Here is a 26,801-nt window from a genome sequence, read left to right on the forward strand (position 1 = left end):
ACACACAAACACACACACACACACACACACACACACACACACACACACGCACACGCACACGCACACACATATGTCAAATGACTGGGCGGAGAGCCTCTGAAAACGTCACTTATCCTATGTCGATAACAGCATGAAAAACGAAGAGGTCAAGGGGCAGAAGATGGAAAATAAAGTAAAAATTAAAAAAAAAGTCCTCAGATAAAACAGGCAGACATACTGTAAGTCTATTAAAAAATTGGGAGTATTTCATGAATGTACTTTATCATGATAAAAAGCCTAATAAATCAACCTTGGAGCCTTAGGATGCAATAATATAGAGAGACAGGGAGTTCATTTCCAAGTGTTAAATAGAAGTACAGAGGATGGAGGTATACAAAAAAAAAAACCCAAAAAAAGAGTCCTTCTGCGCAGGTCATGTGACACTTTGGGGACAAACAAATGCTCAGACCACAAAAGAGGAAGGAACATTCGTCCCAAAAAACTTTTTTTTTTTTTTTTTTTTAATTTTCCCCACATTTGTGTCTCTCTACACGCCAATAAAACACATGGCTGCCAAGCATATGGTAAAGCGAAAGATAGTGCTATGAATCCCAATTGTGGGACCAATTTTAGCCAATTTGGAAGAAAATGGCTAATGACAAGCAAAATACAAAAAAACAATAAAGAGAAAGAGCAGAAGGAGAGATATAGAGTATAGTATGTGGCAAGCATTCTTTGTTGGTTTTCTCTGGGTATTCTGGTTTATATCCACTTTGCAAAAAACATGCATAGTAGGCTAATTCACGCTTAACTCTTAATTTGGCCACACAGAAACAGAGTCAAGCTTGATCTTTGTTGCTTTTAAAGCTTTTCCTATAACCACAGAATTGTTTCAAGAAATGTGGGTGTGCTCACGAAGACATTGAAAAGCTGTAATACATATGCCGAGCCTGAAGTGGCACCATAACACTGCAACAGGAAGTCAACCAAAAGAGAGAACACAATGACGATACTATGTAGTGGCAGTGAATATGAAGCAAGCAGTATATGATATAGTTGTGTGAACTGACGATGTGCTACAACTTCTGCTTTAGAACTAAAAGCCAGATCACGGCAAGGTAGAGAACAGCCATCCATCCGTTTTCAACACCGCGTTTATCAAGTTTTTGGAGAGCCACCCACTCTGGTACCTGGCTGCAAAAATGATAGTTTAAAGGCTCCCAAAATGACAAAAAGTCAAAACGATTAAAAAAAACAAACCAAAACAAATAAGCCTTTGAAGATACACTATCAAGCATTTCCTTGTGGACGGTGCCCAAATGGCCAGGTCAAAACGATTAAAAACAAAAACAAATAAGCCTTTGAAGATACACTGTCAAGCATTTCCTTGTGGACGGTGCCCAAATGGCCAAGAGATGCAAATGTGAGTACGATTGTTTGTTTGTCATATTTTGTGCTGCGAATGATTGGTGACGAGTTCAGGGTGAGGCCAAGCCCAGTAAAATTTGACCTTGGAAAATGTGCATAGGTGTTCACTTAAAAATAACAACAACAAAAAATGTGATCCAAGCTTAGCAGTATCCCAAATTAGATTATCTAAAGAGCTTCATCGAAATTTCCACCTCTGGTGTGCTTGTTTTGGCTGCGGTGGTGCGTAACCTTTGTCTTTGATCGTGCTCTCAACTGATGTGCCTCTGCCTATCTCACCTCCCTCTGTGCCTCATAGCATCACTTCCCTCTCTTCCTCCTCCTCCTCATCTTTTCATTTCCTCCAAGACCCAGGAGGCTGCGGGTGTGCCCGTGAGAGGGTGGTCCCCTGGGAGGATAAGGAAGAGCTGTTTATGTGGTGGCTCCTGCTTTCTGTGCTGACCATGAAATCACAGAGGAGTCAGTTTCAGGCTTTCCAGTGATCATTGCCATTTCCTTGAAGCTTGGGGTCAATATGTTTTTCCTAAGGTACTGTTTGCTGTGGAACTTTGAAAGAAGTATGTGCCAAAACCTTTTTTCACAAAACTAGCGAGTTCAACCTGGCAACATTAAAATTGCTTTTACGTCATAAATTGCTGCGGTACTTTCATGTATTATATAGTATTGTAAAATGAATGAAGTGTAGAATTGCAGGGGTCACCAACGTGATGCCCGCGGGCACCAGATAGCCTGTGAGGACCACATGAGTAGCTCGCCTGTGCTAGGACAATGTGAGTAGAAATCATTAAATCAAGTATTTAAAATAACACATGAATATTATTAAAGGTAATTTGAACAAATATGTTATTTCAGATGTGTATCAATTTGGTAGACCTTCACACAATCAGTACACATGAAGTAGCCCTCACTCTCAAAAAGTTTGGTGACCACTGAATTAGGGTATATGAATATCCCAATTTGCATTTTCTGACCAGAGCCAGTCACACATCTGGATAACACACTTTTCATGGTTAACACTTTGTTTTAATTTTTGTTCAGGAGTGGATATGCTACCATCCATATTAGCATCTACTATGTACTGTAACTGTTCAGGTGTAATAAGAGTGTCGGTGTTATGTTTCACGTAAACTCAAGCCACCTTAAAACACCATACCAGCAGTTAATCTTGGTGGCAGCAGCATCGTGATTTTGGGTTGTTGTTGTTTTTTTCACTTGGAACTGGTGTCCTGGTGAAGGTGGAGGGAATTATTAATGGTTCCAAATTATGTGAGCACAAAGCTTCTGTTCAAAAGCAAACAGATGCCAGGAAAAGCCTACTAGAATATTTCAACTTTATTTAAGGTTAGTCAGAGGAACTTTAAATGGAGGCAGATGCGTGCTGGTTCCCATTCAACATGAGTTTTAATGTGGTCGGTTAAAAGTAGAGTTTGCAATAGTTAAAAGGAAAAAAAAAAAACCTACTTTTTGTCATACTACTTTGTCATAAAACTATCTGTATTTTTCCGGGCACGCCACGCACATGCACATGCACTGTCACACGCACAGTACCATGATGCTGATAATTTTCTTGAGAGTATTATTGAATTCCAGTTAACAACAAAATTGAAGAAGTAGGAATTGGAAAGCCCTCAGGGCAAATAAAGGGTTAAAATAGTTTATTTCATGATGATTCCTATGCAAGCGTTTGCAGTGCCGGGTCTGAAAAACCACACCGAAGTTATCGTTCTCACCAGGTCTTCTGGTACGTTGATTAGCTCTGCTATTTTTTTTATTGTACATTGCAAAAAACACAACACAAACCGGTATCATTTCATGTATGGCAACTGTTAACTTTTTACTTTGGATATCCACTGTACAGAGGGAAGCGCATGACTGTAGGATTGAGGAACGAAAGGAGATGGATTAAAAGTTATTTCTAGCCCTCATCATGAACAGGTTTATGATAAAATCACTCAACCGTCCTATAAACTCTCTATGACAGAGTCTGAATAAAAAACGTATGCTGCTGTGGAGGCTGGCGCAAAATATGAGCATACTGAAACAATCAGACTTCAGCCAGTTTACCTCATTTGAGTGAGAACTTGGCCGTGTGACGGAAAAGATGATGATTTGTCGATGCGTTTGTGCATTTGCTTGATCTTCTTTAAATCACCTGCCGCATATTAGTTGTGAAGTGGGATTTTGAAGTTGTTTTTTTGTATTTATACACGGAGAAACAGTGCTGTGCCTGTCCAACAAGGTTAACCTCGGTGCACACTTTATTGTTTACTATCCATCATAGACAGAAGGCTTAGACTGGTTCCCTCCTGTAACTTATTTGTGTCTGTGTGTAACAAAACTGTGGACTTTGGATTGCGTTTCTTGAAAGAAAAAAAAAACACTTTGTAAAAAGTGCCATTTTTTTTCTCCTATCCGCATTGGTTGGTTTTCGGTCATATTTGATTTAAATAGGGGATACAAAGGGATACAAAGAATTTTAGCTCAACTAGAACATCCTCCTCCACACACAAGAAGTCAAAAGTCACAGAAAAGACACTCATTATTACTCTGAGGGTAACCTAAATCTTACAAAGCTCCTGCCGGGCGCACAAACATGGCTTCAGTTTTTAAACAGCTCTTGGGATGCGGCTAGATGTGCTGAACTGTTCTCTGATTAATGCTCCGTGCACTGAACTTGAAAGCTACCCGACGACCTTAAAGCCTAAATTGCCAAAGACCCAGAGTGGGGCGATTCCTTGGGGCATATTCTGAACCTTTTCAAGACTCTGAACTTTTTTGTTTTTATTCAACCCTTCTAGTCAAGTCCTTTTCAAAAAAAAAACACCCTGAAGACATAGCTCTACATTGAACCCTGACAAGATGGCATGCATCTGGAGCCTATATTGTTAATATTTTGTATCGACATTAAAGGTGAGGACATGGTGACATCTACCAAACTTTCCAGACAATAAGTGAATACTTTTTTCCTTTTTTTCCCAACATAACGGCTTTTAACGTAACTAGGTTTGTTTATGAATTTTTACTGAAGAGCTTCAAGCTGCCAAAAGACGTATCCATTGTTTCATCACGAAAGACGAATGAAATTACCCAACACGTCACACGTCAAAGGTTGGAGTGCACATGTGTGAGGGAGAGAGAAATCTGGAAGTTGTGTGTTTAAAGAGTATATAGTATAAAAATGAAGCCTATTGAGCTGAGTTAAATGAGTAGAGGGAATGAGTGCCATAAATATAGCCATCTCTGCATTGCGACCTGTCTCTCCGTTGTTTGTTTGGCAAGACGACAGCAAGTTCAGCCACGGACCGACATGCCTTCATGGACTTATACTGAAAAAAGTCCAAGCATCCCCTGCATCTCCCAAACATGTAGCAAATTGGTTTTCATAGGCTGGTGGTGAAGCTTGTCTGCAAATTGTCAAATTGTGACAAGAGAGACTGAGAAAGGATCTAGGATGCTATTGTGTAACTACCTGCGGTGGTTTGGGTGAAAAAAAAAAGCATCTACCGGTGTTTACAGTAAATATATGTTAAAAATAAAAAACATCTGTCTGACATCTTTTTGTTTGCAAATATCCCACATTATAACATGAAACCCACGCAGCTATTAATACGAAGCCGCTAATGCATGTATAAAAATTTTTTTAAAGCTAAATTTAGCTGTTAAGGCTTTTCATCAGGTGCGTTTTGTAGTCTTGAAATTACAGTCCATTATTTTTTTTCAAGCCATCAGGGATGCATCATCATCATGGGAGGGAAATTGAGAAAAAAAATAAACATTTTGCAATACGGAAAAACAAAACAACAAAAATCTCCCGAAAAGTCTGACATGATACAATGCCAGTTAACCATGACACACAAATATATAATTATACATGTTAATGAACACTATGTGTGTGCGTTCCAATCCAGAAATGGTGGTTTTGACTAAAGGCGATTCATCCATCCATCCATCCATTTTCTGATCCACTTATCCTCACGAGGGTCGCGGGGGGACCTGGAGCCTATCACAGCTGTCTTCAGGCAGTAGGCGCGGGACACCCTGAACAGGTTGCCAGCCAATCACAGGGCACCCAGAGACTAACAATCATTTGTGCTCACACTCACACCGAGGGACAATTTAGAGTGTTCAATCAGCCTGCCACGCATGTTTTTGGAATGTGGGAGGAAACCAAAGTACCCGAAGAAAACCCACACAGGCCCGGGGAGAACACAGGGAGGCCGGAGATGGAATTGAACCCGGTACCTCTGCACTGTGAGGTCGACGCGCTCACCACTGGACCACCGGGCCGCCATTAAAGGCGATTCCATGTCTATAATTGGGTGAGGCCGGAAGACAATGATACACTTTTGCAGTGAGTTAAATTAATTCACAGTTCCTTGATGCAGGCACTGCGGGTTCAGTCCCTATTCAGTAACATTGTGAATGAGGGAATGACTTATTGTTTGTCTCCATATGTGTCCTGCGACTGACAGGCAACCAATCCAGGGTGTGGATTTATTTTGCTTAAAATGTCAGCAAGGATCGCTCCATCTTCTCTGTGGCCCTGAACAGGATCCACAGTACATAAATTGGATGGGTGGAAAATCATTCCTGTCCTTCGGTGTTAAATACAGTTTGTGTATTTCAAATGTGAATTCCTTCTTCCGAATAGAAAAAAAGGTTTGTGAGCATGAAATTATTGCCCTATTTGTTAAAATGTTGCTGTGAAAGCAGCCGAGATTGGTCAAATACATTCAGGAGAGTACAGGGACCTGTTGAGATTTATAGCTGCAGTGGGTCACATGCCAACAGTCGGACAATTGCATTTCAGTGATTATGATTACTCCCTCCTCAAAAGTAAATAGTTTCACCCACTGCTTTGTAGGTCCCTATGCTGCAAGGAAATGAGTTGCGATCTTGAGCTTCGCTGCTGTTTATCGCTCTTAGATTTCGACAGGCACAAAGGGGGCACATTGAGGTTCTGTGTGTGTGTGTGTGTGTGTGTGTGTGTGTGTGTGTGTGTGTGTGTGTGTGTGTGTGCGTGCGCACAAGTCTATGTGTCAGGCAATTGGAGAAGCTGCCAGGGAAAAATCACCAACATCTCAACCAACTTTCTTCCACCTCAGTTTTTCCCCTCTTCCTCTCAGTCTGCTTGTCTGTGTGTATGTCTCACGTCTTCATATGGCTGACCTGCTTCTTCTCATGCTCTTTGAATATTCCTGGATGTGAGTTGATGATGAAATTCCTCTAACCCCAAATTTTCCAGATTGCTATCTCTAATTTAGGCCCATCAGCAAACTGAATTTGAACAATCAACAACTCTCTTTAAACATTTGAAATGATTTTTGGCAAGTTTGAATAACCACAGAATGATCTGAAAGCTTCAATATTTTGACAGTTGCACTTTGTGTACCTGTCAACATGAATGTTGAGGGTTCCTTCATGGACTGTAACATTGAAACCACACTTGTTTTCACTCTACTGCAAAGTACGCACTACTCGTATTTCAGACCAATAAATCAATCGATTACTTTATATATATAGCGTTATAAATACCTCCTCCCGATTTCCGCTGACTTATTTCGGGGTGTTACTGACTCATGCTAATTCAAGTGTTGCAAACCCAAGGGGCTTTAGCGATATCCAATAGCCGAATGAGAACTTTCTCCTGACATGCGCACAGCGCGATACTTTTTCACTGAGCGAACACAATGAAAACAGAAGGGAGCTGTCTAAAAGTGGTCTGGAATGGAGAGGCTGTTTCTGTTTACTGATGCTAGAATTTACTTCCATGATTAAAAACCAATCCTAAGCATTGCGATGAAATGTTGGAAAGAAAAAAAATCCACGCATCCAGCAGTCCATTTTCTTGTGCTCTTTCCGTGGTAAAATGTCTGTGTTCACACATGAAATAAATAGATTTGAAAAGTAGACAGTTTGCACTGGTGAACTTTGACCTCCTTGCGCTGCTACAAGAGAGCCACGACTTTCTTGGTGATCTGTGGATGAAACCCAAATGTGCTGAGATTTGCTCAGATTTTTCCATTCCACACCGTATTTGCCAACTGGAGATATCCTCCATTAAAAGCTAATGTATGGTTTCTGTTACTCTGCAGCATTTGTGGCGTTTTCAGCAAGCTCTCCAAAGGGGAACGGCGGTTAAAAAGTAGTGGCAGAATGTGCTTTTAATAACAAACAAAACAGCTTAGTCTCTGTCATTCAGTCATTACTCAGAGAAGGGGAGAAGGGGACCTACCACAAAAAAAAGTTTACTTTATGCACGCAACTTCATAACTTGGGCACAGATAAGGAACGTCAAGCTTTCTTGGGAATCCTGTCATTGCAGTCAACCACACTGACATTTGTCATACTCCGAGGCGGTAGCTGCATGATCACAAATACTGTGTACACAGATACATATCCCAGCCAAGCCGCAGACCCTGTCTGAGTCCTGACCCGTTACGATCCGTGCGTCTCTGCGGCTTTTCAACTTGTGTTCTCAAAAACCTCAGAATGTGGGCCACGTAAACCGACCCTTTAAACGGCTGCGTCAGGAGAAAGTGTACGAGATACGTCATGCGTGATTAACTTAAGAAACAGAGCTTCAAATATTTGGTGCGGCTTGAATCAACAGCGTTCTTGAGTCGAGTCCAATTGTACTTTTGGAGCAGTGTTTCACACTCTATCAGAAGTATGTTGTTCCTTTTTGACACAGCTTGGGTGAATTATAGAAAATAAGTTAGACCTTCCTCCAGTAGCAAATCTGACAAATTGATGATGTGTTTACAGAGCAAACACTAGTAATTGAAAATCTGAACCTAAGGATCACATCTACAATTTATGAGTGTCACATCCCAGACTAATGGGAAAATCAATTTATTTGGATAATTTAGGTGTCGTTTCTTCCTTTTTTTTTAGCAGACGCATTCTTTGTTGGTGACTATGGATATTATGACAAGGCAATTGAAACCAGACCAGATCCTCTGGCTCTTCAGCCAGCGCTGCGGTGCACACGCATGCAAAATTGAGCCAGCGCAATTGGGCAATGAATGGATTGTTTTTTACACATTAATCTTTATGCATCTGATCAGGACAAATTATGTTCCAGATAGTTTTTTTTTTTTAAATATGTATTACGTGCGATATGACCCCATTGCCGCATTCATATGCAACCACTTAGACCGAGTTATTTGTTCAGCGTGCACACAATCCTGACAATAGTGTCAAATATGTCTTAAAAAAAAGCAAGCGGATCGCTACCAAGAATCTAAAGCCTCTTATGTTCTGCCAATGGTGATAAATGATGTAAGGGTAATCCAAAGGCCTTCCGATGAACTGAAGTGACATGGGGGCTCAACTCTCCAGCACATCATTTCTTCATTTTCCTTTTAAAAGTAACAAAGCACCCAACTACTAGATTGTCGACAAGACCTCGAGCTAAAGCTTGCTCCACGATTTTACCTGTGTCCCTCTCACGGTGATTATAGTTGGAAAAAAAAAATTATGAAATAACTCCACCGAAAAAAGGAATCTTTTCAATTGTATTTTGTCGACTGGTTGTGCAAAATAAAATCATCTAGATCCAGAAACATGTTTTAAATTAAACTATACATCTACTTTCAAAAAATGTTTCTGGATCCAGATGATTTTATTTTGTGCAAACAATTGATGAAAGAAAATTGAATTAACACCTTTTTTTTTCCGGTGTAGAACTAAAAAACCTTTTTGTTAACAAAGATACCTAACCACAACTACATCTTATGTTTATGAATCAAACTAAAACTAATTACGATGATCGCAAAAAATCCCTCTGTTTTCATCTTTGTCTATTAATATCACACATGAGCTTTCGGGGTTCATTTTAATCAGATTTATTTCAGTATGACAGTGCATCTGTCTGTCGTTCAAGATTTGTTGTTGACTTTATTGCACAAAACTTTGTGAGCTTTTTTTTTTTTTTTTTTTTAATCTTGCACTCGACAAATACTCCACATACAATAAAACGAAAAAAATACCAGAACTGATTTAAAATGAAACTAAAATGCAGCATTTTTGAGAAAAATAAAAAGGAGTTAACCTGCTCTGGAACCTACTTAAAATTAACTGAATTTTGGCAGAAACATTCACACTTGCATTCACACCGAGTGGGAACCGAACACACACCCGCTGCACCTGACACAGCTGTGTCAACCACGACACTATTAGTGACCAGCCCTAACCTATACTGAACTATTTTACACAAACATTATTATTATCATTATTACTGGAAATGCCCTAATCTGTGCCTCCTACCTCTGCACTCTCACCAGTTCTGGATATGAGGAAATACAGATTGTATGCATCAATGTTGTGCGGCAAACGTGGCGAGTAATATGTTGAAAATGAAGTATTATTTTGCGGTTAAAAGCTTCTCCCAAGTCTTCGACTTATGACTTGTCATGTTTAAGTCTGCCAGGAAAACAGTATTCTAATGAGAAGACATCAATAACAACAATAGTAAAATACCTACATCCTGTTTGTGGTCATTAATAATAAAAAAGCCATCACCATTTCTCTCGTACCTGTCAATATCACTTTGGCTGGAGGGCTGCGTTCTTGGCATTGCACTTAACCACAAACTTTTTTTTTTTCCGACACACATTGATCTGGTCTTGACCTTCATAAGAGGGGACATCGGTTCAAAAAGTTTGGGGTCACTTGCTCGATGAATACCTCCACATCTTGCTGACTACACTGTTTAAAGACATACAGGAAGTTTATATTTAAAAAAAAAAAAAAAAACATACCGTATTGAGGGAACTCTGCTTTAGTCAGTCCCATTAGACACTTTCAACCTTGAATTAAATATACACCCTTCCCCCTAACTCTGTCTTTTCAGTTCTCCCCTCTGATCCTAAAGCCAGCCTTGCGGCACACTCCAATGTTATCGACTCAGCATGTTTTCAGCGTGGTGTGGACGCACTCTCAATCATCATTAAGGGTTTTGGAGAGTCCTGGGGTCTGGGAAACTTTCCAGAATGTGTAAAAGTTTCCATGAGGAAAGCCTCCGTTGCTTTCAGAATCATCAGGGGTAGACGGAGATCCTCTACAAGAATAGAATGCCCCTTTTTGTTCCCGAAGGAAAGGGGATTTGACAACATTTGGATTTTCACATTGAGAAAACAAGCCTGGTCGAGTTTCAAATGCAGAAACCCTGAATTGAAGAGGAAACAATCACAAGTAAAACTACCCTGAAACGCAAAGCAATCAGAGCACATATGTTAACTGTCAGAAATTGACTGAGGCTGCAATGTGTTTTTGTGTGCGTGCATGTGTGTGTGTGTGTGTGTGTGTGTGTGTGTGTGTGTGTTTTGTTTTTTGAGAGAATAAGGGTCCTCTGTGTCCCTGAGAGGCAGCTGGTACAAATCTGACCCTCTGATTAGCACAACTAAGCTGCACTCAGCTGCTTTTCATGATATCACCAATCACGACAGCAGCTAATAAGACAGGACACACTGCAGTAGCCGCACAGGACCAAATGCCTGGCCCAGTCAGCATTCTTCTCTTGCTACACAGACACACACAGGCACATGCACACAGAGATGCACATATACACATGCACGATATATGTTGCAAAATCATCGATCCATTGCACCAAATTGCTTGATCCTCACAAGGTTCACGTGCGTGCTGCAGCCTATCCCAGCTGATTTTGAGCAGTAGGCGGGGCACACCCTGAACTGGTTGCCAGCCAATTGCAGGGTACACCTAGACAAACAAACATTCGGACCCACAATCACACCTAAGGATAATTTATAGTGTTCAGTTAACAGACCGTACATCTTTTTAGAATGTGGGAGGAAACCGGAGTACCCGGAGAAAACCCATGCAGGCATGGGGAGAATGTGAAAGCGCTACATACGGAATTGAACACACAACCTCTGCACTGTGAGGTGGACATGCTAACCAGTCGATCACTGTACCGGCATAGCAAAATCAGATAAAATGGAATTATATGGGTTTAAAAAAAAGAAGTTATGTTTAACCTAGGAGTTTTAAGTTTTTAAAAATGGCCTAGATGCGCCTATGCTGAAGTCCACTTTTTGGGTAGATATAGAAACTGCCAGTGGGTGTATTGATTACAATGTGTGAGAGTGCCACGATTAAAAAAATGAATAAATAAAGATATTTTGCTCCAGTTAACAAAAGCAAAGGCTATGAACCAAGTCCATGTTCATTTAACTTTCCATTTCTGGATCGGGCAAATGTATTTTAAAATGAAATAAGGTTCCCGAGCATCCTGGAAACAGATTGCCCTTGACCTTAGATGTTCCACTGTGCATGATGTTTTGCTTAACTTATATGCTCGGTTGTATGAGAGCCACAGTGCACTGTCTGATGCAAGTCGTCTTCAAGCCACATTTGGCATCCCGTTGTGCTGACGGTTGGGGGCGATTCTCGGATCAGAGGTTTCAGGCCACTACAGACAGGTCTATGGTTGCGAAAAAGACCGGGGTTCAGGGGTTTGTACGTGAAGTTTGAAGTAAGTCTGCGAGTCAATCAAATCTGATGAAGTTTATTTACATGATGAGCGGCAGCACAGGAGAAAAGGAATATTATAATAAAATATCAATATATGGTAACCCTAATATCTGGGAAAGGAAAATATCTTTTTATCGAGCGACTCCACAACATACCCCATGACTGTATGCATGATTCTGGAGTAGCCCAGCTCCGTAGAGTAAGGACAAAATTGTGGACCAATTTTCTTGAAAGGCAGTCTCTCTTTGTTCTTCTCTTCTTAAATGTACACATGCACTTGTGCACACACAATCTTACACACACACACACACACACACACACACACACACACACACACACACACACACACACACACACACACTGGGCAGCTCGATAAATAGCAATACTAAAGGCTTTAATATTAACACATACACATCGCAGATGCTTGTTTCTCTCATCCCAATCCAAAAGGGCTGTGGTAGGTCTACTGTTTGAGCGCCTGTAATGTTTTCTAACTCCTACCGAGCAACTTGATCGAACAGCAGCAAACAAAAAGCATTCTAGTAATAATAATAATGTGTTGGCTTGAGAAGAATGTAAGACATTTGTCACATATCCTGGTTAAACCAAGGTGCACTTACATATTCACTCTGCACAACAAGACGGAGATCACGCACTGCTGGTGCTTGCCGTTGGGAGCGCCGAAGCAGCGTTGGGAGGGGTGGCGTGGATGAAGCTAGTTTTTAAACAAAAGTGGGTGTACTCTATTTTTGTCGTTAAAAATATTCAGTTTCAATTTTGGACTGTACTTTTAAAAAAATATTTGTCATTAAAAACAACACAGCTTAATTTTTTTTTTTTTTTTAATGAATATCAAAAATTTGGGGGGCGCTATTATTCTCTTTATATAAATGGGCTATGTACGCCTCTGTTGAAGCAGCAGTGATATGGAAACCAGCAGAAGGGGTATTGTGTTCAGCCGTGCTCGCAGCAAGAACAACAAGTAAACAAAATCTGCTTTGGAGAGTGAGTATTGCAGTCAAGGGGTTTTAAGCTCAGGCTCGCGCCATCCTATCAGTGCTCCTCGTGGTACAGTAGCTCACTGTTGATAAGTTGAGTGATTTCTCAAGGGCTGTATAAAATCTAGTCCTGGCCAGAGAGGCACATTTCCTTTGGCTGATGAGAGCTGGAGGCCTTCGCATTGGAGCGTGGGAGGTGATGCACTCTTGGGGAAGATCAAGTGTGCGCCCATGGACTCCAAATCACCAGCCCCCAATTGCTGAGGAGCAACACAATGCTACATCCCTTGCGTTAAATCACTGCTGCTGAAGTGAGGTCATCCGCTTGTCTTCCTCTCTAATGGAGAGCTCAGCTCACTAACGCACAGCGGTAATGCACGGAGAAGGGACGCAAGAGGCACAGTGAGCTACCTTCCAATCTTATTTGTTTTAACTTAGGACTCATTTGAGGAGTTTGAGAGAGAACTGGGAGTGGCAGATGCCTTTGGAGTATGCTGTTACCACCGCATACTTACCAGGACTCCAGGAGCTCACCGCAGAATGCATGAGCGGATGACAGGTGATGCAAAACGGTAGCACACTGAGGTTTTTCATGGGCCTTCTACACCGCCCTGGGTCAATCAATACACATTCCTGTGCGTCCCTAATGCAACTGTAATCACTGATAGACTACATTTGGCCACTGGGTGAAGAAAGGCTGAGCCCACTAAGTGACAATGGATAGAGTAGTGGGGAAGGGAAACTCGGTTACATGATTTTGAACTAGTATTTCAATGGACTTCTGGCACATCTTAATTACTGGACATCAGTGTAAAAGGAGACCAATACAAAATCAAAAATAAAGCTGCAGTTTCACTTAATTTGATTATTCGGAATGAAATGAGAACTTCAGTCTGTCATGTTGGTGACAGTGAGAGCAAAATTCATTTGGGGTGGTTTTAAGTGCTTTGCGTGGATGCAAATATGTCCAACAAAAGAAAAAGAAAAACGTTAAAAATGTTAGCCTGTCAACAGACAATATTCTCTGACTTCAGTAGTCCTCCATGAAAGCCTACTGATTATCTTTTGTGTTTACATTTGCAAATATCTGTTTGCAAAACATGTTCGGACCAAAGAAGTAATTGAACCGTAATTAATTTATGGAAAAAAATACTAGTCAGTTTAATCTACTTTGTATTTCAAAAATAATTATTTGCCAACTATAGTATGAATAAACTGAGTAATTGAAATGTACTAGTTGAAACTGAAGCAGCCTCAGAACTCGTAGCTTTTTAATCAGCTCCCAAGAAGTGGCTCTCAGTTTCAAAAAGGTTGGCGAGTACATCACTCCCTCTCTCTCTCTAAGTGATTTCAGTGCATGGCATTTAGCTAGCAAACTACATTATTTAAATTCTTGTTTGTCCCTCACATTGCTTGTTTGTACAATAGAAATGATGTAAACGATCTCTGTCTAGATGTCATGTTTGCAACAGTGCAATTAACTGCTCAGGCATTCATTCAGGCTCCCTGGTAGAATAGCTCAAGTTCGCGGCACATCACTGCAAGAAATTAGATTCAAAAATAAGAGTGTAATAACTTAAAAAAGCTGATTACAACACCCCCCTTTGTCTACATTGCCTGTTTATGACGACAAATGGGACTCATCCAAACTGGCCAGATATGCTGACAACACAATTGCAGTTCAGCAGCAACAACTCCCCACTCCCCTCTTCCCCTCATGCCTACCTCTCGCCTCTGTGAATTGTTGACCCTCGCACACGTATGCATGCACGCACGCATGCACACACACACTCTGTGAGAAACACGCACACCCTAACGTTAACAGGAAGGGTGACGAGGCAAGAGTTCAATGGGGGTCACTGGGTCTCCACCTGTGTTACAAGGGAGGGACTTGTTCCAATTTAAAATTGGCAAAATCCACATGTGCTATGAATACATATCATAACAACAAGTGGTGCCTCTGCTAACATAGATAAAAGGTTGGTGACCCTAGAGACGGGATGGACACAGGAGGCAATAAACTCGGCCATGCGCTCCCTTGGGTGTGTCTGATCTCATTGCCAGGGTAGAGCCATGACCCTTCAGTCTCCCTTGATGACGACAGCTGCACGGCCTGTACTCCAGAGGGAAAAGACGGGAAAAGAAAACCTCTGCCTCAGAGCTCCCGGCATCCCTCCCAAAAAGCCAGGCGGGGATTAGGAAACCCCTACCTATTGTTTTGCTTCCTTCACAATCATTAGTCGATATGTCAACAGCTTGGTTTGCCACGCGTGTGCCACTGTTTTGTTCTGCTGGGATCTGGCTGACCCCAGATTCTCTGTGATGTTTTGACAGATTGTTTCAAATTCCTATCAAGGCAATGTTGTCTTATGAGCTAAATCAACTACTTGGACAATACAAACACGACCACACACTTACAAGAAAAACAAATAGATTGCCTGTGAATGAAATGAAACAGTTCAAGTTGTTTCTGTTTATTTAGATTTACGCTTAAACGAAACAGATGTGACGTAAATCGGCATCCTGTATTATGTAACGAAAGTGTAGAGAGAGGTAAAGCAGGCTGTGCGCTGACAAGGCCTAATGGCGATGAGTAATTTTAAATGGGATCAATGTTCTGAGTAAATACTCAACATTGTTCATATCTGAATGAAAATAAACACTCTCAAATCCAGTTTCGGATAGTATTTTTACGATTGTGGAAACTCACCATCATCTAGGTACATCTGGTCCAGTTCTTGAGGTTCCTGTTTGACGGTGATGGCAGGTGGACTTGATTCCTCATGAAGCAGGCTGGGTGAGTTGCCTCCAGCCTGGGCTGAGGTGGCTGCTGCCTGAGCCTGGCTGGGACTGTAGGCTTGGATAAACGGACTCTCTGCAGACCCACTGGGAGTAGAAGCATGGGAGGCTGGGGAGGAGGAAGGGCTGCTATTGGCGTAGACAGGGTGGAATCCATGGGGTCCCGGGCTGTTGAGGTGACTGGGACTTCCTTGAGTTTGGAGCATAGCTAGGGGAGAGCCATGGTCAGGAGATGCTGGATGGGTCAGGACTGGCCTGCCATTCTCCTGGAAGGTTGTCACCATTTGACTTGAAGGTGCTGCATGGGTGGGGCTATTCGGGAGGCACTTGCTAAATGTGACGGGGGAGAGGTCATGCAGGGTTGGGCTGGAATTGGGGGACGGTGATGGTATGGCAGCATTGAGAGAAGGGCAGGGAGGGTAGGCACCAGCCAGACAAGCATCATGTTCAGCAACAGGCATGATGGGATTAAGTCTGGGATGACCGAAATAGGGCTTTGAATGCATTGGCAGTACTGAAGTCCCCAAAGAATCATATTCATCACTGGGTTCTGTCTTTATCATCGGCACTGAAGGGGGAAAAGTAGAAAGAAAGACGGACATATTAAAAAATGTGCAGAGGCATCCACGTGGCACAATGCTTGCATGAGGGAGAATGAGTAAATCAATGGACACGCACACTCGTGGCCGCTGTGCTGCTCATAATCCAAACAAACAACCAGTGATTATGGCTCAGTGTTTCAGTGAGAAAACTTTGATACTCTATCATGAAAAAAAGGCAAAGAATAGGGGGGAAAAGAAAAATGGATGAGTCATCAGAGTGGAAAACCACAGCTGGTTCGAATAATGAATAAGACCTATTTTCTTTGGACTCTCCTCCAGCTCTGATATCCAATAAAACTCAACTTTAAGGCCGAAGGTTGTTCCTGCATGACGAGGAACCGCAGGTCCTTTTCTTTTCTCTGCACTCTAGAATCAATTATTTCTCTTAGGACCAAATAATAGGACAAAAAAAAAGGAGATGATTGGATTTGGATCGGGCTGTCTGGGTTTCTTAAGTGGCCAAGGAGTTGTGCCTTTGGTTTCAGGAGGCTTCGGGCCTTGCCGAATACGAGAGAGTGCAGTGACCCCACTTGATCATCCTGTCTCTGGAACTTCCATTCCAGCACAGGCAGTCTGCAGTGTTTCCTGATGCTTTCTGACTGACAGGTATCACATGCTTCTCTTCAGTCAGGACACAGGAGAGAGGACACAGGATACATTTTCTTTTTATTGCTGTGTTGGGCCTCCTCGGTCTCTATCAGTTACAAACAGAGCTTCAGTGTCTAGGTTTGGGTTGGAAGGACAAGAGGATGAGAAAGAGAGAAGGAAAGCCCGGCCGACCGAGGAGAAGTCTCCTCAATAGACAAAAACAATCTGGGGTGAGTCGTCGTCTACATTACCATTTACCCACCACTCGCAATGATTAATATGATAGAGTGAACACTCAAATGTATAAATTCGGATTCATAAGAGATCATACAACTACTCCTTAATACAATTTAAATTGATTGATGCCAATGATTAGAAATGTTCTGTTAAAACAGCAGTGACATTTAATTGAAGCGAGAATGATTTCAATGTAAATACAAGTTAAACTCACATTGTTTTTCCCGTGTACAAATAAAAATTGCGTGGCAGGAAAATAAACTGCAATACATTAAAAGTCAGATGAGACATTATTTTTCAGTGTGTTGTTATTTTTGTGGGAGGAGAATTTAAAAGGCAGTCACGCCTGTTTGCCTCTGGGGTCCCGAGCTGTGGTGCGGTGATAACAAAGCAGGGAGACCATTTACGTCAGTCCTGTCTGCTTTGGGAGCCCAGGGAACAGGTTGTCTGGAGAGCATCGTAAGGCAAGTCCCATGATTCAAGGGCCTCCTCTGTCATGCCTCGGGAATAACATAAACCTCACATGGGCCACTCTACTGTCACACTGTCATTTTCCTTTTGGTGCTGCCTCACTTGGCTCTCATTTCAATGGAATCATCTGCTGTAGTTGTGTTGCAAAGGTAAGGTAGTATATGGTCACGGATTACGTTTTGTTAAATGAAGTTAAGGCAAAGGTATGGATAAGAAGGGCAACGCTGAGACCTGTGCAACATTCGAATGAAGGGTGGGTTCCAGCGGCATGTCTTGTGGAAGTCCCATGCAAACATGTCACATCCGATACAAACCGAACATATCTCTCCAAAACTTAATCCACGCATAGATCTCCTTTTCACTTCATGTGAATGTTCAGAAAACATTCCTCAGAAAAGTCCAATTTCATCCGACTTTTATTCCTACCCCAAACCTGTGGGTTATGGCCCAAGGACAGCTGATGCCTTGCACGTTTTTGTTTGTTTGTTTGTTTTTGTTTTTTTCCCTCTATTTCTATCAGTGTCCATTCTCTTGATCTACTTAAGATCATAAATAGCGGGTGCTAAATTGCATGTTCACTCTCATAGCTTGCCCACGCTGGTGGGTGTGTTGCACATGATTTACTAAAATTGTGATCGTTTACGAATATGCTCAGTGGTTCAGTCTAACCCAGGGGTCAGCAACGTGCGGCTCCGGGGCCGCATGTGGCTCTTTCATCCTTAAGTTGCGGCTCTGCATGGCTTGGGAAAATAAATTACAAATGTTCGATGGGAATGTATGGTATTTGTCTCACAAATGTGTATCACTTCTGGTATGTACTCTCACTGTACATTAGGTAGTAGCCTTGCTATAAAAATACTATTGAGAAGAAAAAGGAAGGAGAGGAGTTCTGTCATAGCAGATGTAGTAAATTGAATTAGTGTTGTGCTATTAATAGCTTGGTAAGAAAATACGGTGTTTGCCTCGACTCTGGCTTTGTTATTTTGCCTCCCGACACCACAACTTCTTTCTTGACACCTTGTGCAATTTCGGTGATCAACCTTCAGAGACGTTTGCGAGCACCTCACGTGTCAGCAGTACATTGAATAGGCAGCATGTGCAGAAAGCTCAGCGACACCCACAGTGCACAATATCTGAACAAAATATTTTATTTGTGTTTGTTCATTTGTTTAACTGTAGTTGTAAATGTCAATATTGTTGTGATCTCGAAATATTAAAATAAAATGATATTTATATTGTATTATTTTTTCGTCGCTTACAATACGTGTTACACTCTCCAGATTTTCAACCCAAAATAGGTAAAAGATGGAGAAATCAAAGAAAATAAATTGATATAAAGTCACTGTGCATGTCTGTTCCGTTCACTTCTCTCATCTGATTCATGACATTACAAAAATTCATTTTATTTTTTCAAGTACGAAGGTTTATGTGAATATACATATGAAACTTGTCGGGTTCAGTCCCTCCGACAAGAACTAGGTCTGCAACAATACAAAATATTCACGGTTTAGATCGATTCACTACATTCCTGTGAAGGTTTGATATTTTGCGTTTCAAAAATCAAAACAACTCACTGTGCCTACAAGATCATTGTCAGTGTTTATTTGAGCAAATATGACAACATAAATAAATGAAATGTGCAAAAAAGGGACCAATACGTAAGCGTGGACAATATGGGGTGATAAAGTTAACACATATCAAGGCAGATTTATCAAATGCTGTTAGTCAGCATTTTAGGCAGCTAACACGGTACTTCCTGTGTGCGCTCTTAACACCAATTGACTCATTTTCCAGTGCACTATGCGCAGACTGACACTAACTTACCTTGTTTGTATTTATTTTTTGCATGCGCGTGACAACATTGACACGATTTACTGGCCACGAACACACGACAGCGTGTGCGGCAATTACTTTAACGAAACCTGCGCAAGAACATGATACAAATGCATGCAAATTAGTCAGTGGTCAAAACAGCTAAATAAAAAAAAGATTAATGTATTTCTGGAAAATAATAAATCACATGGCCTTTTCTACAGGATTGGTATTTTCATGTCCCCCCGGGGCTTCACAACAAGTGGTTAGAAAATGTCCATTCCTTCCCAGCATGCTTTGCTGTAGTTATAATCCACCCTTGGGATTTTTTAATTGATATATGTATTATTTTGTATAGGCAGGCTGTTGTTTCTGGTCGTGGATTCAATTATTGTGATGACACTCAAATGAACAAAGTAGTACAGTCAGTGCTATAAAGAGCTCATGCCATGCATCCCACAATGCACTGCACCAAAAGTAAACATTGCCACTTTGGCAGGAGATAATATGGATTGTTACTTTGAATAAACACTTTTACAATGGTAGGCAGCTGTTGTTCACCAGGGTGCCACAAGAAGAGAAGGCGAAGGAAAGGGCCAGGATTCGACAGGCTACCAAAAGAGGAACCAACGCATACCCAATGGATAGCAGTCATGAAGGGGCCAAGAACAAGACGGAATTAGGGGAAATCCAGCAACTTCATAAACGCCATGCTTTTTTTCCATTTTAATTTAACTTTCCATGACTGGAGGGCAATTGAATGTACAGGTATGTGCCGATCCGGCGTAACATTGTGTTTAAACCTTGAGACAGCAAACTCGCCAAACTGAGAAAATTGAGAGGGGCCACCACCAATGGAAAACAACGCGCTGAAATGATCCAGATGCACAAAGTGCAGAGTTGAAATGGGTTTCGTCATTGGTGAATTGGCAAGGCTCCTTCTGGCTGGCTCCAAGTCTGCCTTTGGATCATTCAGAAGCTCCACAATTGCACTGGTGATTAAGACAGTATTTTGAATTCATTTTTGTTGCCATTTAAAAAATATTTACACGAGTGGAAAAGTGCTCCCCACTGCCTCTCAATTTGCCTGCACGATGCTGGAACCGCTTCACACCTTGTTCGCACCTGCCTCTCAGACACAAAGCTAAGTTCATGTACTTGCATAACAGGACTCCTCCTGCAACATGAAAAATCATCTGTAAATTAGTAGATCACCTTCCACAATTGGGTGTCTTACAACGACCAATGCTATAGACATAACAGTCTACAGCTCAAACGTCTCATTGTAGTGTCAAGATAACATGACTGTGTGTGTGTGTGTGTGTGTGTGTGTGTGTGTGTGTGTGCGTGTGTATAAAAACTGAGAACAATTCGTGCCCTATCAATTTTCCTCTATTTATCAGAAAACATGTTACTCCGTTTAGCTCTAACCACCAACCAATACACTGGGCACAAGTTTGTCTTAAGAATAGTTTGATATTACAAAGGCATCTTTGAACAGCCTGTAAAAAATAAAGGGGTTCCGAGAAGCTCATGCTTTGGTTGCTGGCAGGCATTTTTGGCATCTGTTCTCCAGTGTGGTTGGTCTAACTGGTTCTTATTTGAGGATCAACACGTCGCGCAAGAATGATTGGAAGCGCTTGAATTAAAAAAAAAAAAAAAACCTCCTTAGCTAACTAAATATGCGATGTGATCCTTGCCTTGAATATATACTCGACGGCCACAATATTAGGGACACACTCACAATCTAATGACATTCAATGCAAAAGCTATAGCAGAAATTCTGCCTTGATCAAGAATGATGAAACGAACAACACTAAGCATGGGGAGAATATCCAAACTCCACACAGGAGGGCCACAACCGAGATTATTATTCACGCATCCATCCATCCATTTTCTGAATCGCTAATCCTCTCAAGGGTCACGGGCGTGCTGGAAACCACCTCCTGTCACTGGCCAAGAGGCAGAGGACGCCCTGAACTGGTGGCCAGCTAATCGCAGGGAACAAAGAGACAAACAACCATTCATACTCACATTCACACCTATGGGCAATTTAATGTAGAAATGAAGCCAAGCATCATAGTTATTATTTTTAATTGTATATATTTTTTTCAAACCACAATGTAATTATTTGCATATGTGTTTATTTAGATTGTGTCTGTTGTGGCTGGTGCAAATCGAAAAAAAAATCCAAGGTAAACATTTCCAGCTCTGCTGCCAGAACAAAGATTAATGCTGTTTTTGGAGGCTTGAATTCACTTCCGAGTCGAGTGAACGATGGCCCAACTGGCTGCCACTGCTCACCGGTGCCCTTCTAAAACATTTAGCGTTTTAAACGTTTCAACTTTCCAGGCTCCTATTTTCTCTGGCATTCTGACCCAATCGGACTATATAATTGCCCGCTCCTGGAGTATTTTCTTAAGCTGCGCTACAGTTTGTGAGTCTACACTGTTTACTCACCTTCTCTCCCAGTTTGACTCTCCATCTGGTGTCTCACTGGCCGTCAACGCTGCCTGAGACCACACCCACAACGTCGGATGCTATGACATACATCTGGATCGTCTGCGCCTGTTTGCTCCTGCCTATTCACCTGCCAGTGGTGGGCTTACTCCAGGACAGTATTCGGTTGTTGACCTAAACTGGCTGGGCTATCACCTGCCTGGACCTGCGCCGGCAGCTTTCCACCTCCAAATTCTGCCGTGACAGTTCAGCGCCAGTATGGTCCATCTCGTCCTGCACTCATCACCCCCCTCGCTCCACCAGCCGGCCTGTCAAGCACAGCGTGTCAGCAAGCTTAGCTCGGCTGGCTGACACACCCACCATCACCGACAACACCTCACTCAACTTTGCTCTGCTCAACATTCGCTCACTGACAATCAAGGAACATCGTATCCAGGACCTTATCAGTGATCGTAAGCTTGACTGTCTCTAAGTGATCTTCTCTTGACCGAGACATGGAAACAACCAAAGGACTTTTTGTAGTTGATTCAATCCCCTCGGGCAGGTTTATTTACATCTGTCAAAATCGCGGCTCTGGCCGTGGCGGAGGCGTTTCACCGCAAGACTTTGAAAGTTTTGCTAAGGGCCATGACTTTCTATAGAACGTTTGAATCTGTTGTCTGCAAGCTCTCCATTTCCACTCCAGCCATCAGTGCTACTGTTTACCATTCCCTGAAACCTAAGGGTGATTTATTTTTTTTGTACATGATTTAATCTGCTGTTCTGTTATCAACCCCTCTGAATTTAGAACTGATGAACTCCTGACAACTTTGTCCTCTCACATACAGTGAAATTCACTCTCGCCATAACCAAAACACTAGATATCATTTCATTTCGGAATATAAAGAATATTAATCCTGCCAATCTCACATCTAGAAGTGACTCCTACTGACTCGCCAACATACAGTTTTTCCAACCCTGATGACCTGTCTCATTACAGCATTTGACTTCATAACATTCTGAACTCTCGTTCCATCTAAAAAAATAAAAAATAAAAAAGATTTGTTTCTTTAAATCTCTTTGCATTGGGTTCACACTGATCACCCTCTCATGAAATGAATCGACAACTTGACACATTTATTAAAAAAATATATATAAATAAATTTAAATGGACTCACAAAATGTGAAATGGGCACTCATCATATCTGACACAATAAGGAAAACATTGGCAAGGACAAAACCCACTACAACGCCAGTATAGGTCTACCCTTCATTTAGACCATCCTTGAAAAAACAGTTTCCGCTCAACACCATTCCAACTCATTCCACAATCACCTGTTTGAATAGTCAGGTTTCCACTCACTCCATAGCACTGGAACAGAACAGCGCTCATCAAAATTACTGCTGAACTGCTCCTGATTCTGGACATCTCAACACCCTCGCCATCCTCGACCAGAATGCAGCCTTCAATACCACTGTCACACCATCCTCTTCAATACACACTCTTTCATCGGCATCACCCACACTCTGTTGGCTTGTTTGGATCTTACCTATTTGACCACATTCAGTTCCTCCAACTCAAGTCCTTCAAAACCATTCTTTCCTCTGACACTTTAAGTGTGCCCAGTCTCTCCAAAAGTTGCAGCTTTTCTCTTCCCATCGAAAAAAAATAAAATAAAAAAGCTGTTTCATCTTCCCCCAGGTTAAGAGTCTGGGTGTCCTCCTTGACAGCACACTATCCTTCCAATCCCACATCAATGACATTCATCGGTTTGCCTTCGTCCATCTATGTAACATCAACCTCCTTCGCCCCACCCGGACCCTCAACACATCCATTAACTTGACATCATTGTCCACAGTTTTGTCACATTATGTCTGGATTATTGCGACTCTCTTCTTTTCGGCCTCCCTCAGAAATCCCTCCAAAAAATTCACCTGGTCCAAAGTTCCACTGCTCGCATCATAAGCTGAACTCTCACCATTCAACACATCACCCCAATCCTCCAACAACTTCACTGGATCTCAGTTCAGTTCCACATATGATTCAAAATGATCCTTTTTGCATTCAGTGCTATACACAAACTTGCCCCTGCATAACTGCCGGATTTCTTCATGTCTTCCCTCCCACACCTTAAGATCCTCTTCCTTCATTCCCTTATCTGTCCACTCTGGCCGTCTCACCACCATGGGGAGCAGAGTAGTCAACCACTCTGCTCCCCGGATTCTGGAAGTCATGACGAACCCAACTCGGAAGCAAGGATTCATCCACCCACTTCCAATCGCAACTAAAAACAGGCCTCTTTAAAACTGCGCATGAACAGTGCCATTTCCTCTGCCTATTCCAGTTGTCAATTTATTTCTTGAATTGCATTTCTTATTTTCATTTTATTTAATGTAATGTAATAATTTGTACGTTTCTCTGAGTGTCAAGAAAGGCTTGGCTCAATGGAAAATACGCAGCGGATCCATGGGCTGAAGGTGGCTTGTACCGTAATTTCCGGACTATAAGCTGCGACTTTTGTGACACGCTTTCAACTCTGCGGCTTATGTAATGAAGCGGCCTATACAAAGATTTTTCTAACGGCCACCTGTGTACAGTATTTCTTTGTAAATATCTCATGTTACAATATGGACACATGCGGCTTATAGACAGGTGCGGCTTATGTGTGTACAAAATGTTTTTTCCTTTAAAAATGTAGTGGGTGCGGTTTATAATCAGGTGCGCTCTCTTGTCCGGAAATTATGATACATTTTGAAAGAAAGGAGAATGCTATCACGTGTTTATCTTTCTGAAAGCTGATGCTTAAACAGTAGTTTATTATTGTGTTTATCTACACGTACATCTGCATGTTATACTCAACAAGGTCAATAAATATTGTTGGGGTGGTCGGAAGAATAAGGAGCATAAACAGAACGAAGGGCTCTCTAACATAGCCAGTTAAAATGGGCGATGCTCATATTTGCGTAAGCAATCAAGAAAAACAAGACAGCAAGACCAGAATGGAAAATAACTCTAGTTTCACTCGCATCTGTGCCACAGAGGTGTTTGCTTCATCCTTCCGCTCTTTCAAACAAGTCTATTTTAAGGGTGGGTTTTGTCTTTTTATAGATGAACAGACAGCAGTGTCAAAGAAATGTTCTCCCTTAATAACATCGGCGACCGCAAATGTTCTTCAAATGGGACAGCGGGCGGAAGAGTCCCTTTCACAAAGGAAAGCAAGAAAGTGTTGACAACAGGGTATGCGTGTGAAAGTCTGTGGGTGTCCTCTCAAGCTCAGCCTCGAACGTGGCCTCATCGTTAGTTGTTTCCTTAATAGCTGACACACCACAACTCCGTACAGCAAGAAGCATAAACTGAGGCAGGATTTCCTCGTTCTTTTGTTGCTGTATTGAAAACATGATTGCATTTGCGATAACCTGCTAACACTTAAGCTTAATGCAGCCTTTATTGTGAAAGTTTTTCCATTATGACTTTTGTAGCTTTAACCTTAAAAGGACATGGAGATGCTATTTGTATTTGATATTTTATCCCTGAATGTAATAAGTTATTTTAAACGACTAGCACATCTCAAACTACAATACCACCAAATTGCTTGTTGTTCACAGACTCCTTGGCTTTAACACTAGAGAGCTAATTATGCTTTATTGGCCCTGCCTGTGTGGTCTGCACTGCACTTGTGGTTGACTTGGCAGCAAAAACAAGATCTTTTAATTAGACTTGTATTTATGCTCAGCAAAATGATTGGGGATGCATAATGGGGACTGATAAGAGTTGCTTCTTTGAGGCAGTACGGTATATAAAATGAATATACTAAATATGGCCACAGTTTGTCTGCCTTGAACTGGCCAAATTACCCACTATGTACTTGTAAATCAAAGCAATCAGGGATCTCCAAATAGGGCTCTCCTCTGCCTTTCTCTCAGAGCCCTGTCCAAAATGTGTCTTATCTCCTGTGGGCATAAATACATCTGCTGATAATTCTAGACACCACATCTTATTCACAGCTGTATACTTATAACAAAGTGCATGATACCCGAGCAACACTAGAGCCATTAGATGCTGATCAATGAAAACATATTGCGGTCTAAGACTGAGCTGCAAGTGCAATATTGCAGGTTGGAATTGCAAAATCTACTTGGGAAAACATTTAAGGGTCATGGGGTGAGTTCGAGCCGATCAGAGTTGACTTTGAGATGGGATGGTTCCCTGTCAATAGTTTATCATTATTTATTTATATATATATATATATTCGAGCTGTCAGTTTAGCGCGTTTTTATTGGCATTAATTTAAATGAATTTTAACGGGATTAAATTTTTTCTCGCGAGATTAACGCGGCACACGTCACAGCGGATGTTACGTTGCTCTATATATAAACCAGAAACAAAACAACAAGCGCGTTGCACAGGTCCACGCACGCGCGAGACACCGAAAATGGATACTTTAAGAGTTTATGAATGGAAAGTTTACTTTTAAAAAATTGCCAGATTGTTCCACTGACAAGACCAAAGTTACCTGTATGTTTTGCAATCGTAAACTGAGCTATCATCAAAGCACGTCGAGTCTGAAATACCACCTAATGGCCAAGCACACAGCTGACGTGAGTCCTCCGCCCCCTCGTCTCAGACAGACAGCTGTGGATTATTTCAAAGTGAAGAAAATGGATGACATGACGAAGAACAAATTTGCTGAAGCCATAGCTAAATGTATGGCTTCTGCATGCAAGCCTGTCAACATTGTCCACAGCTGGACTCAAGCTGAAATCATTCGCATTGCATCTAACGACTCCACTACGGATTGCCAGCGAGAGCCTCCATTACAAGCTGTGTACAGAGATTGTACGTAGTGGAGAAGGCTAAGGTACACCAAGCAGGAGAAGACACTGTTTCGGGAGAGAAATAAGAGACTAGGTTGATGAGCCTCTGGTGAATAAAGAGCAGGTAGCCTGT

General features: G+C 41.7%; 1 protein-coding gene across 5 annotated transcripts in view; it reads right to left on the bottom strand.

Moving 5' to 3' along the window:
* Positions 1-26,801, bottom strand: part of LOC109529694 (nuclear factor of activated T-cells, cytoplasmic 1-like) — a 65,708-nt gene that overhangs the window by 6,804 nt on the left and 32,103 nt on the right. For all 5 annotated transcript variants that reach the window (XM_019893098.1, XM_019893096.1, XM_019893097.1 and 2 more), the window contains one exon: positions 15,616-16,272. In XM_019893098.1, the coding sequence (XP_019748657.1) occupies positions 15,616-16,272 (657 nt within the window). The remainder of the gene's footprint in view (positions 1-15,615; positions 16,273-26,801) is intronic.

The sequence above is a fragment of the Hippocampus comes genome, unplaced genomic scaffold (assembly GCF_001891065.2).
Source record: "Hippocampus comes isolate QL1 unplaced genomic scaffold, H_comes_QL1_v1.1 scaffold94, whole genome shotgun sequence".
In the NCBI taxonomy this organism is placed as follows: Eukaryota; Metazoa; Chordata; class Actinopteri; order Syngnathiformes; family Syngnathidae; genus Hippocampus; species Hippocampus comes.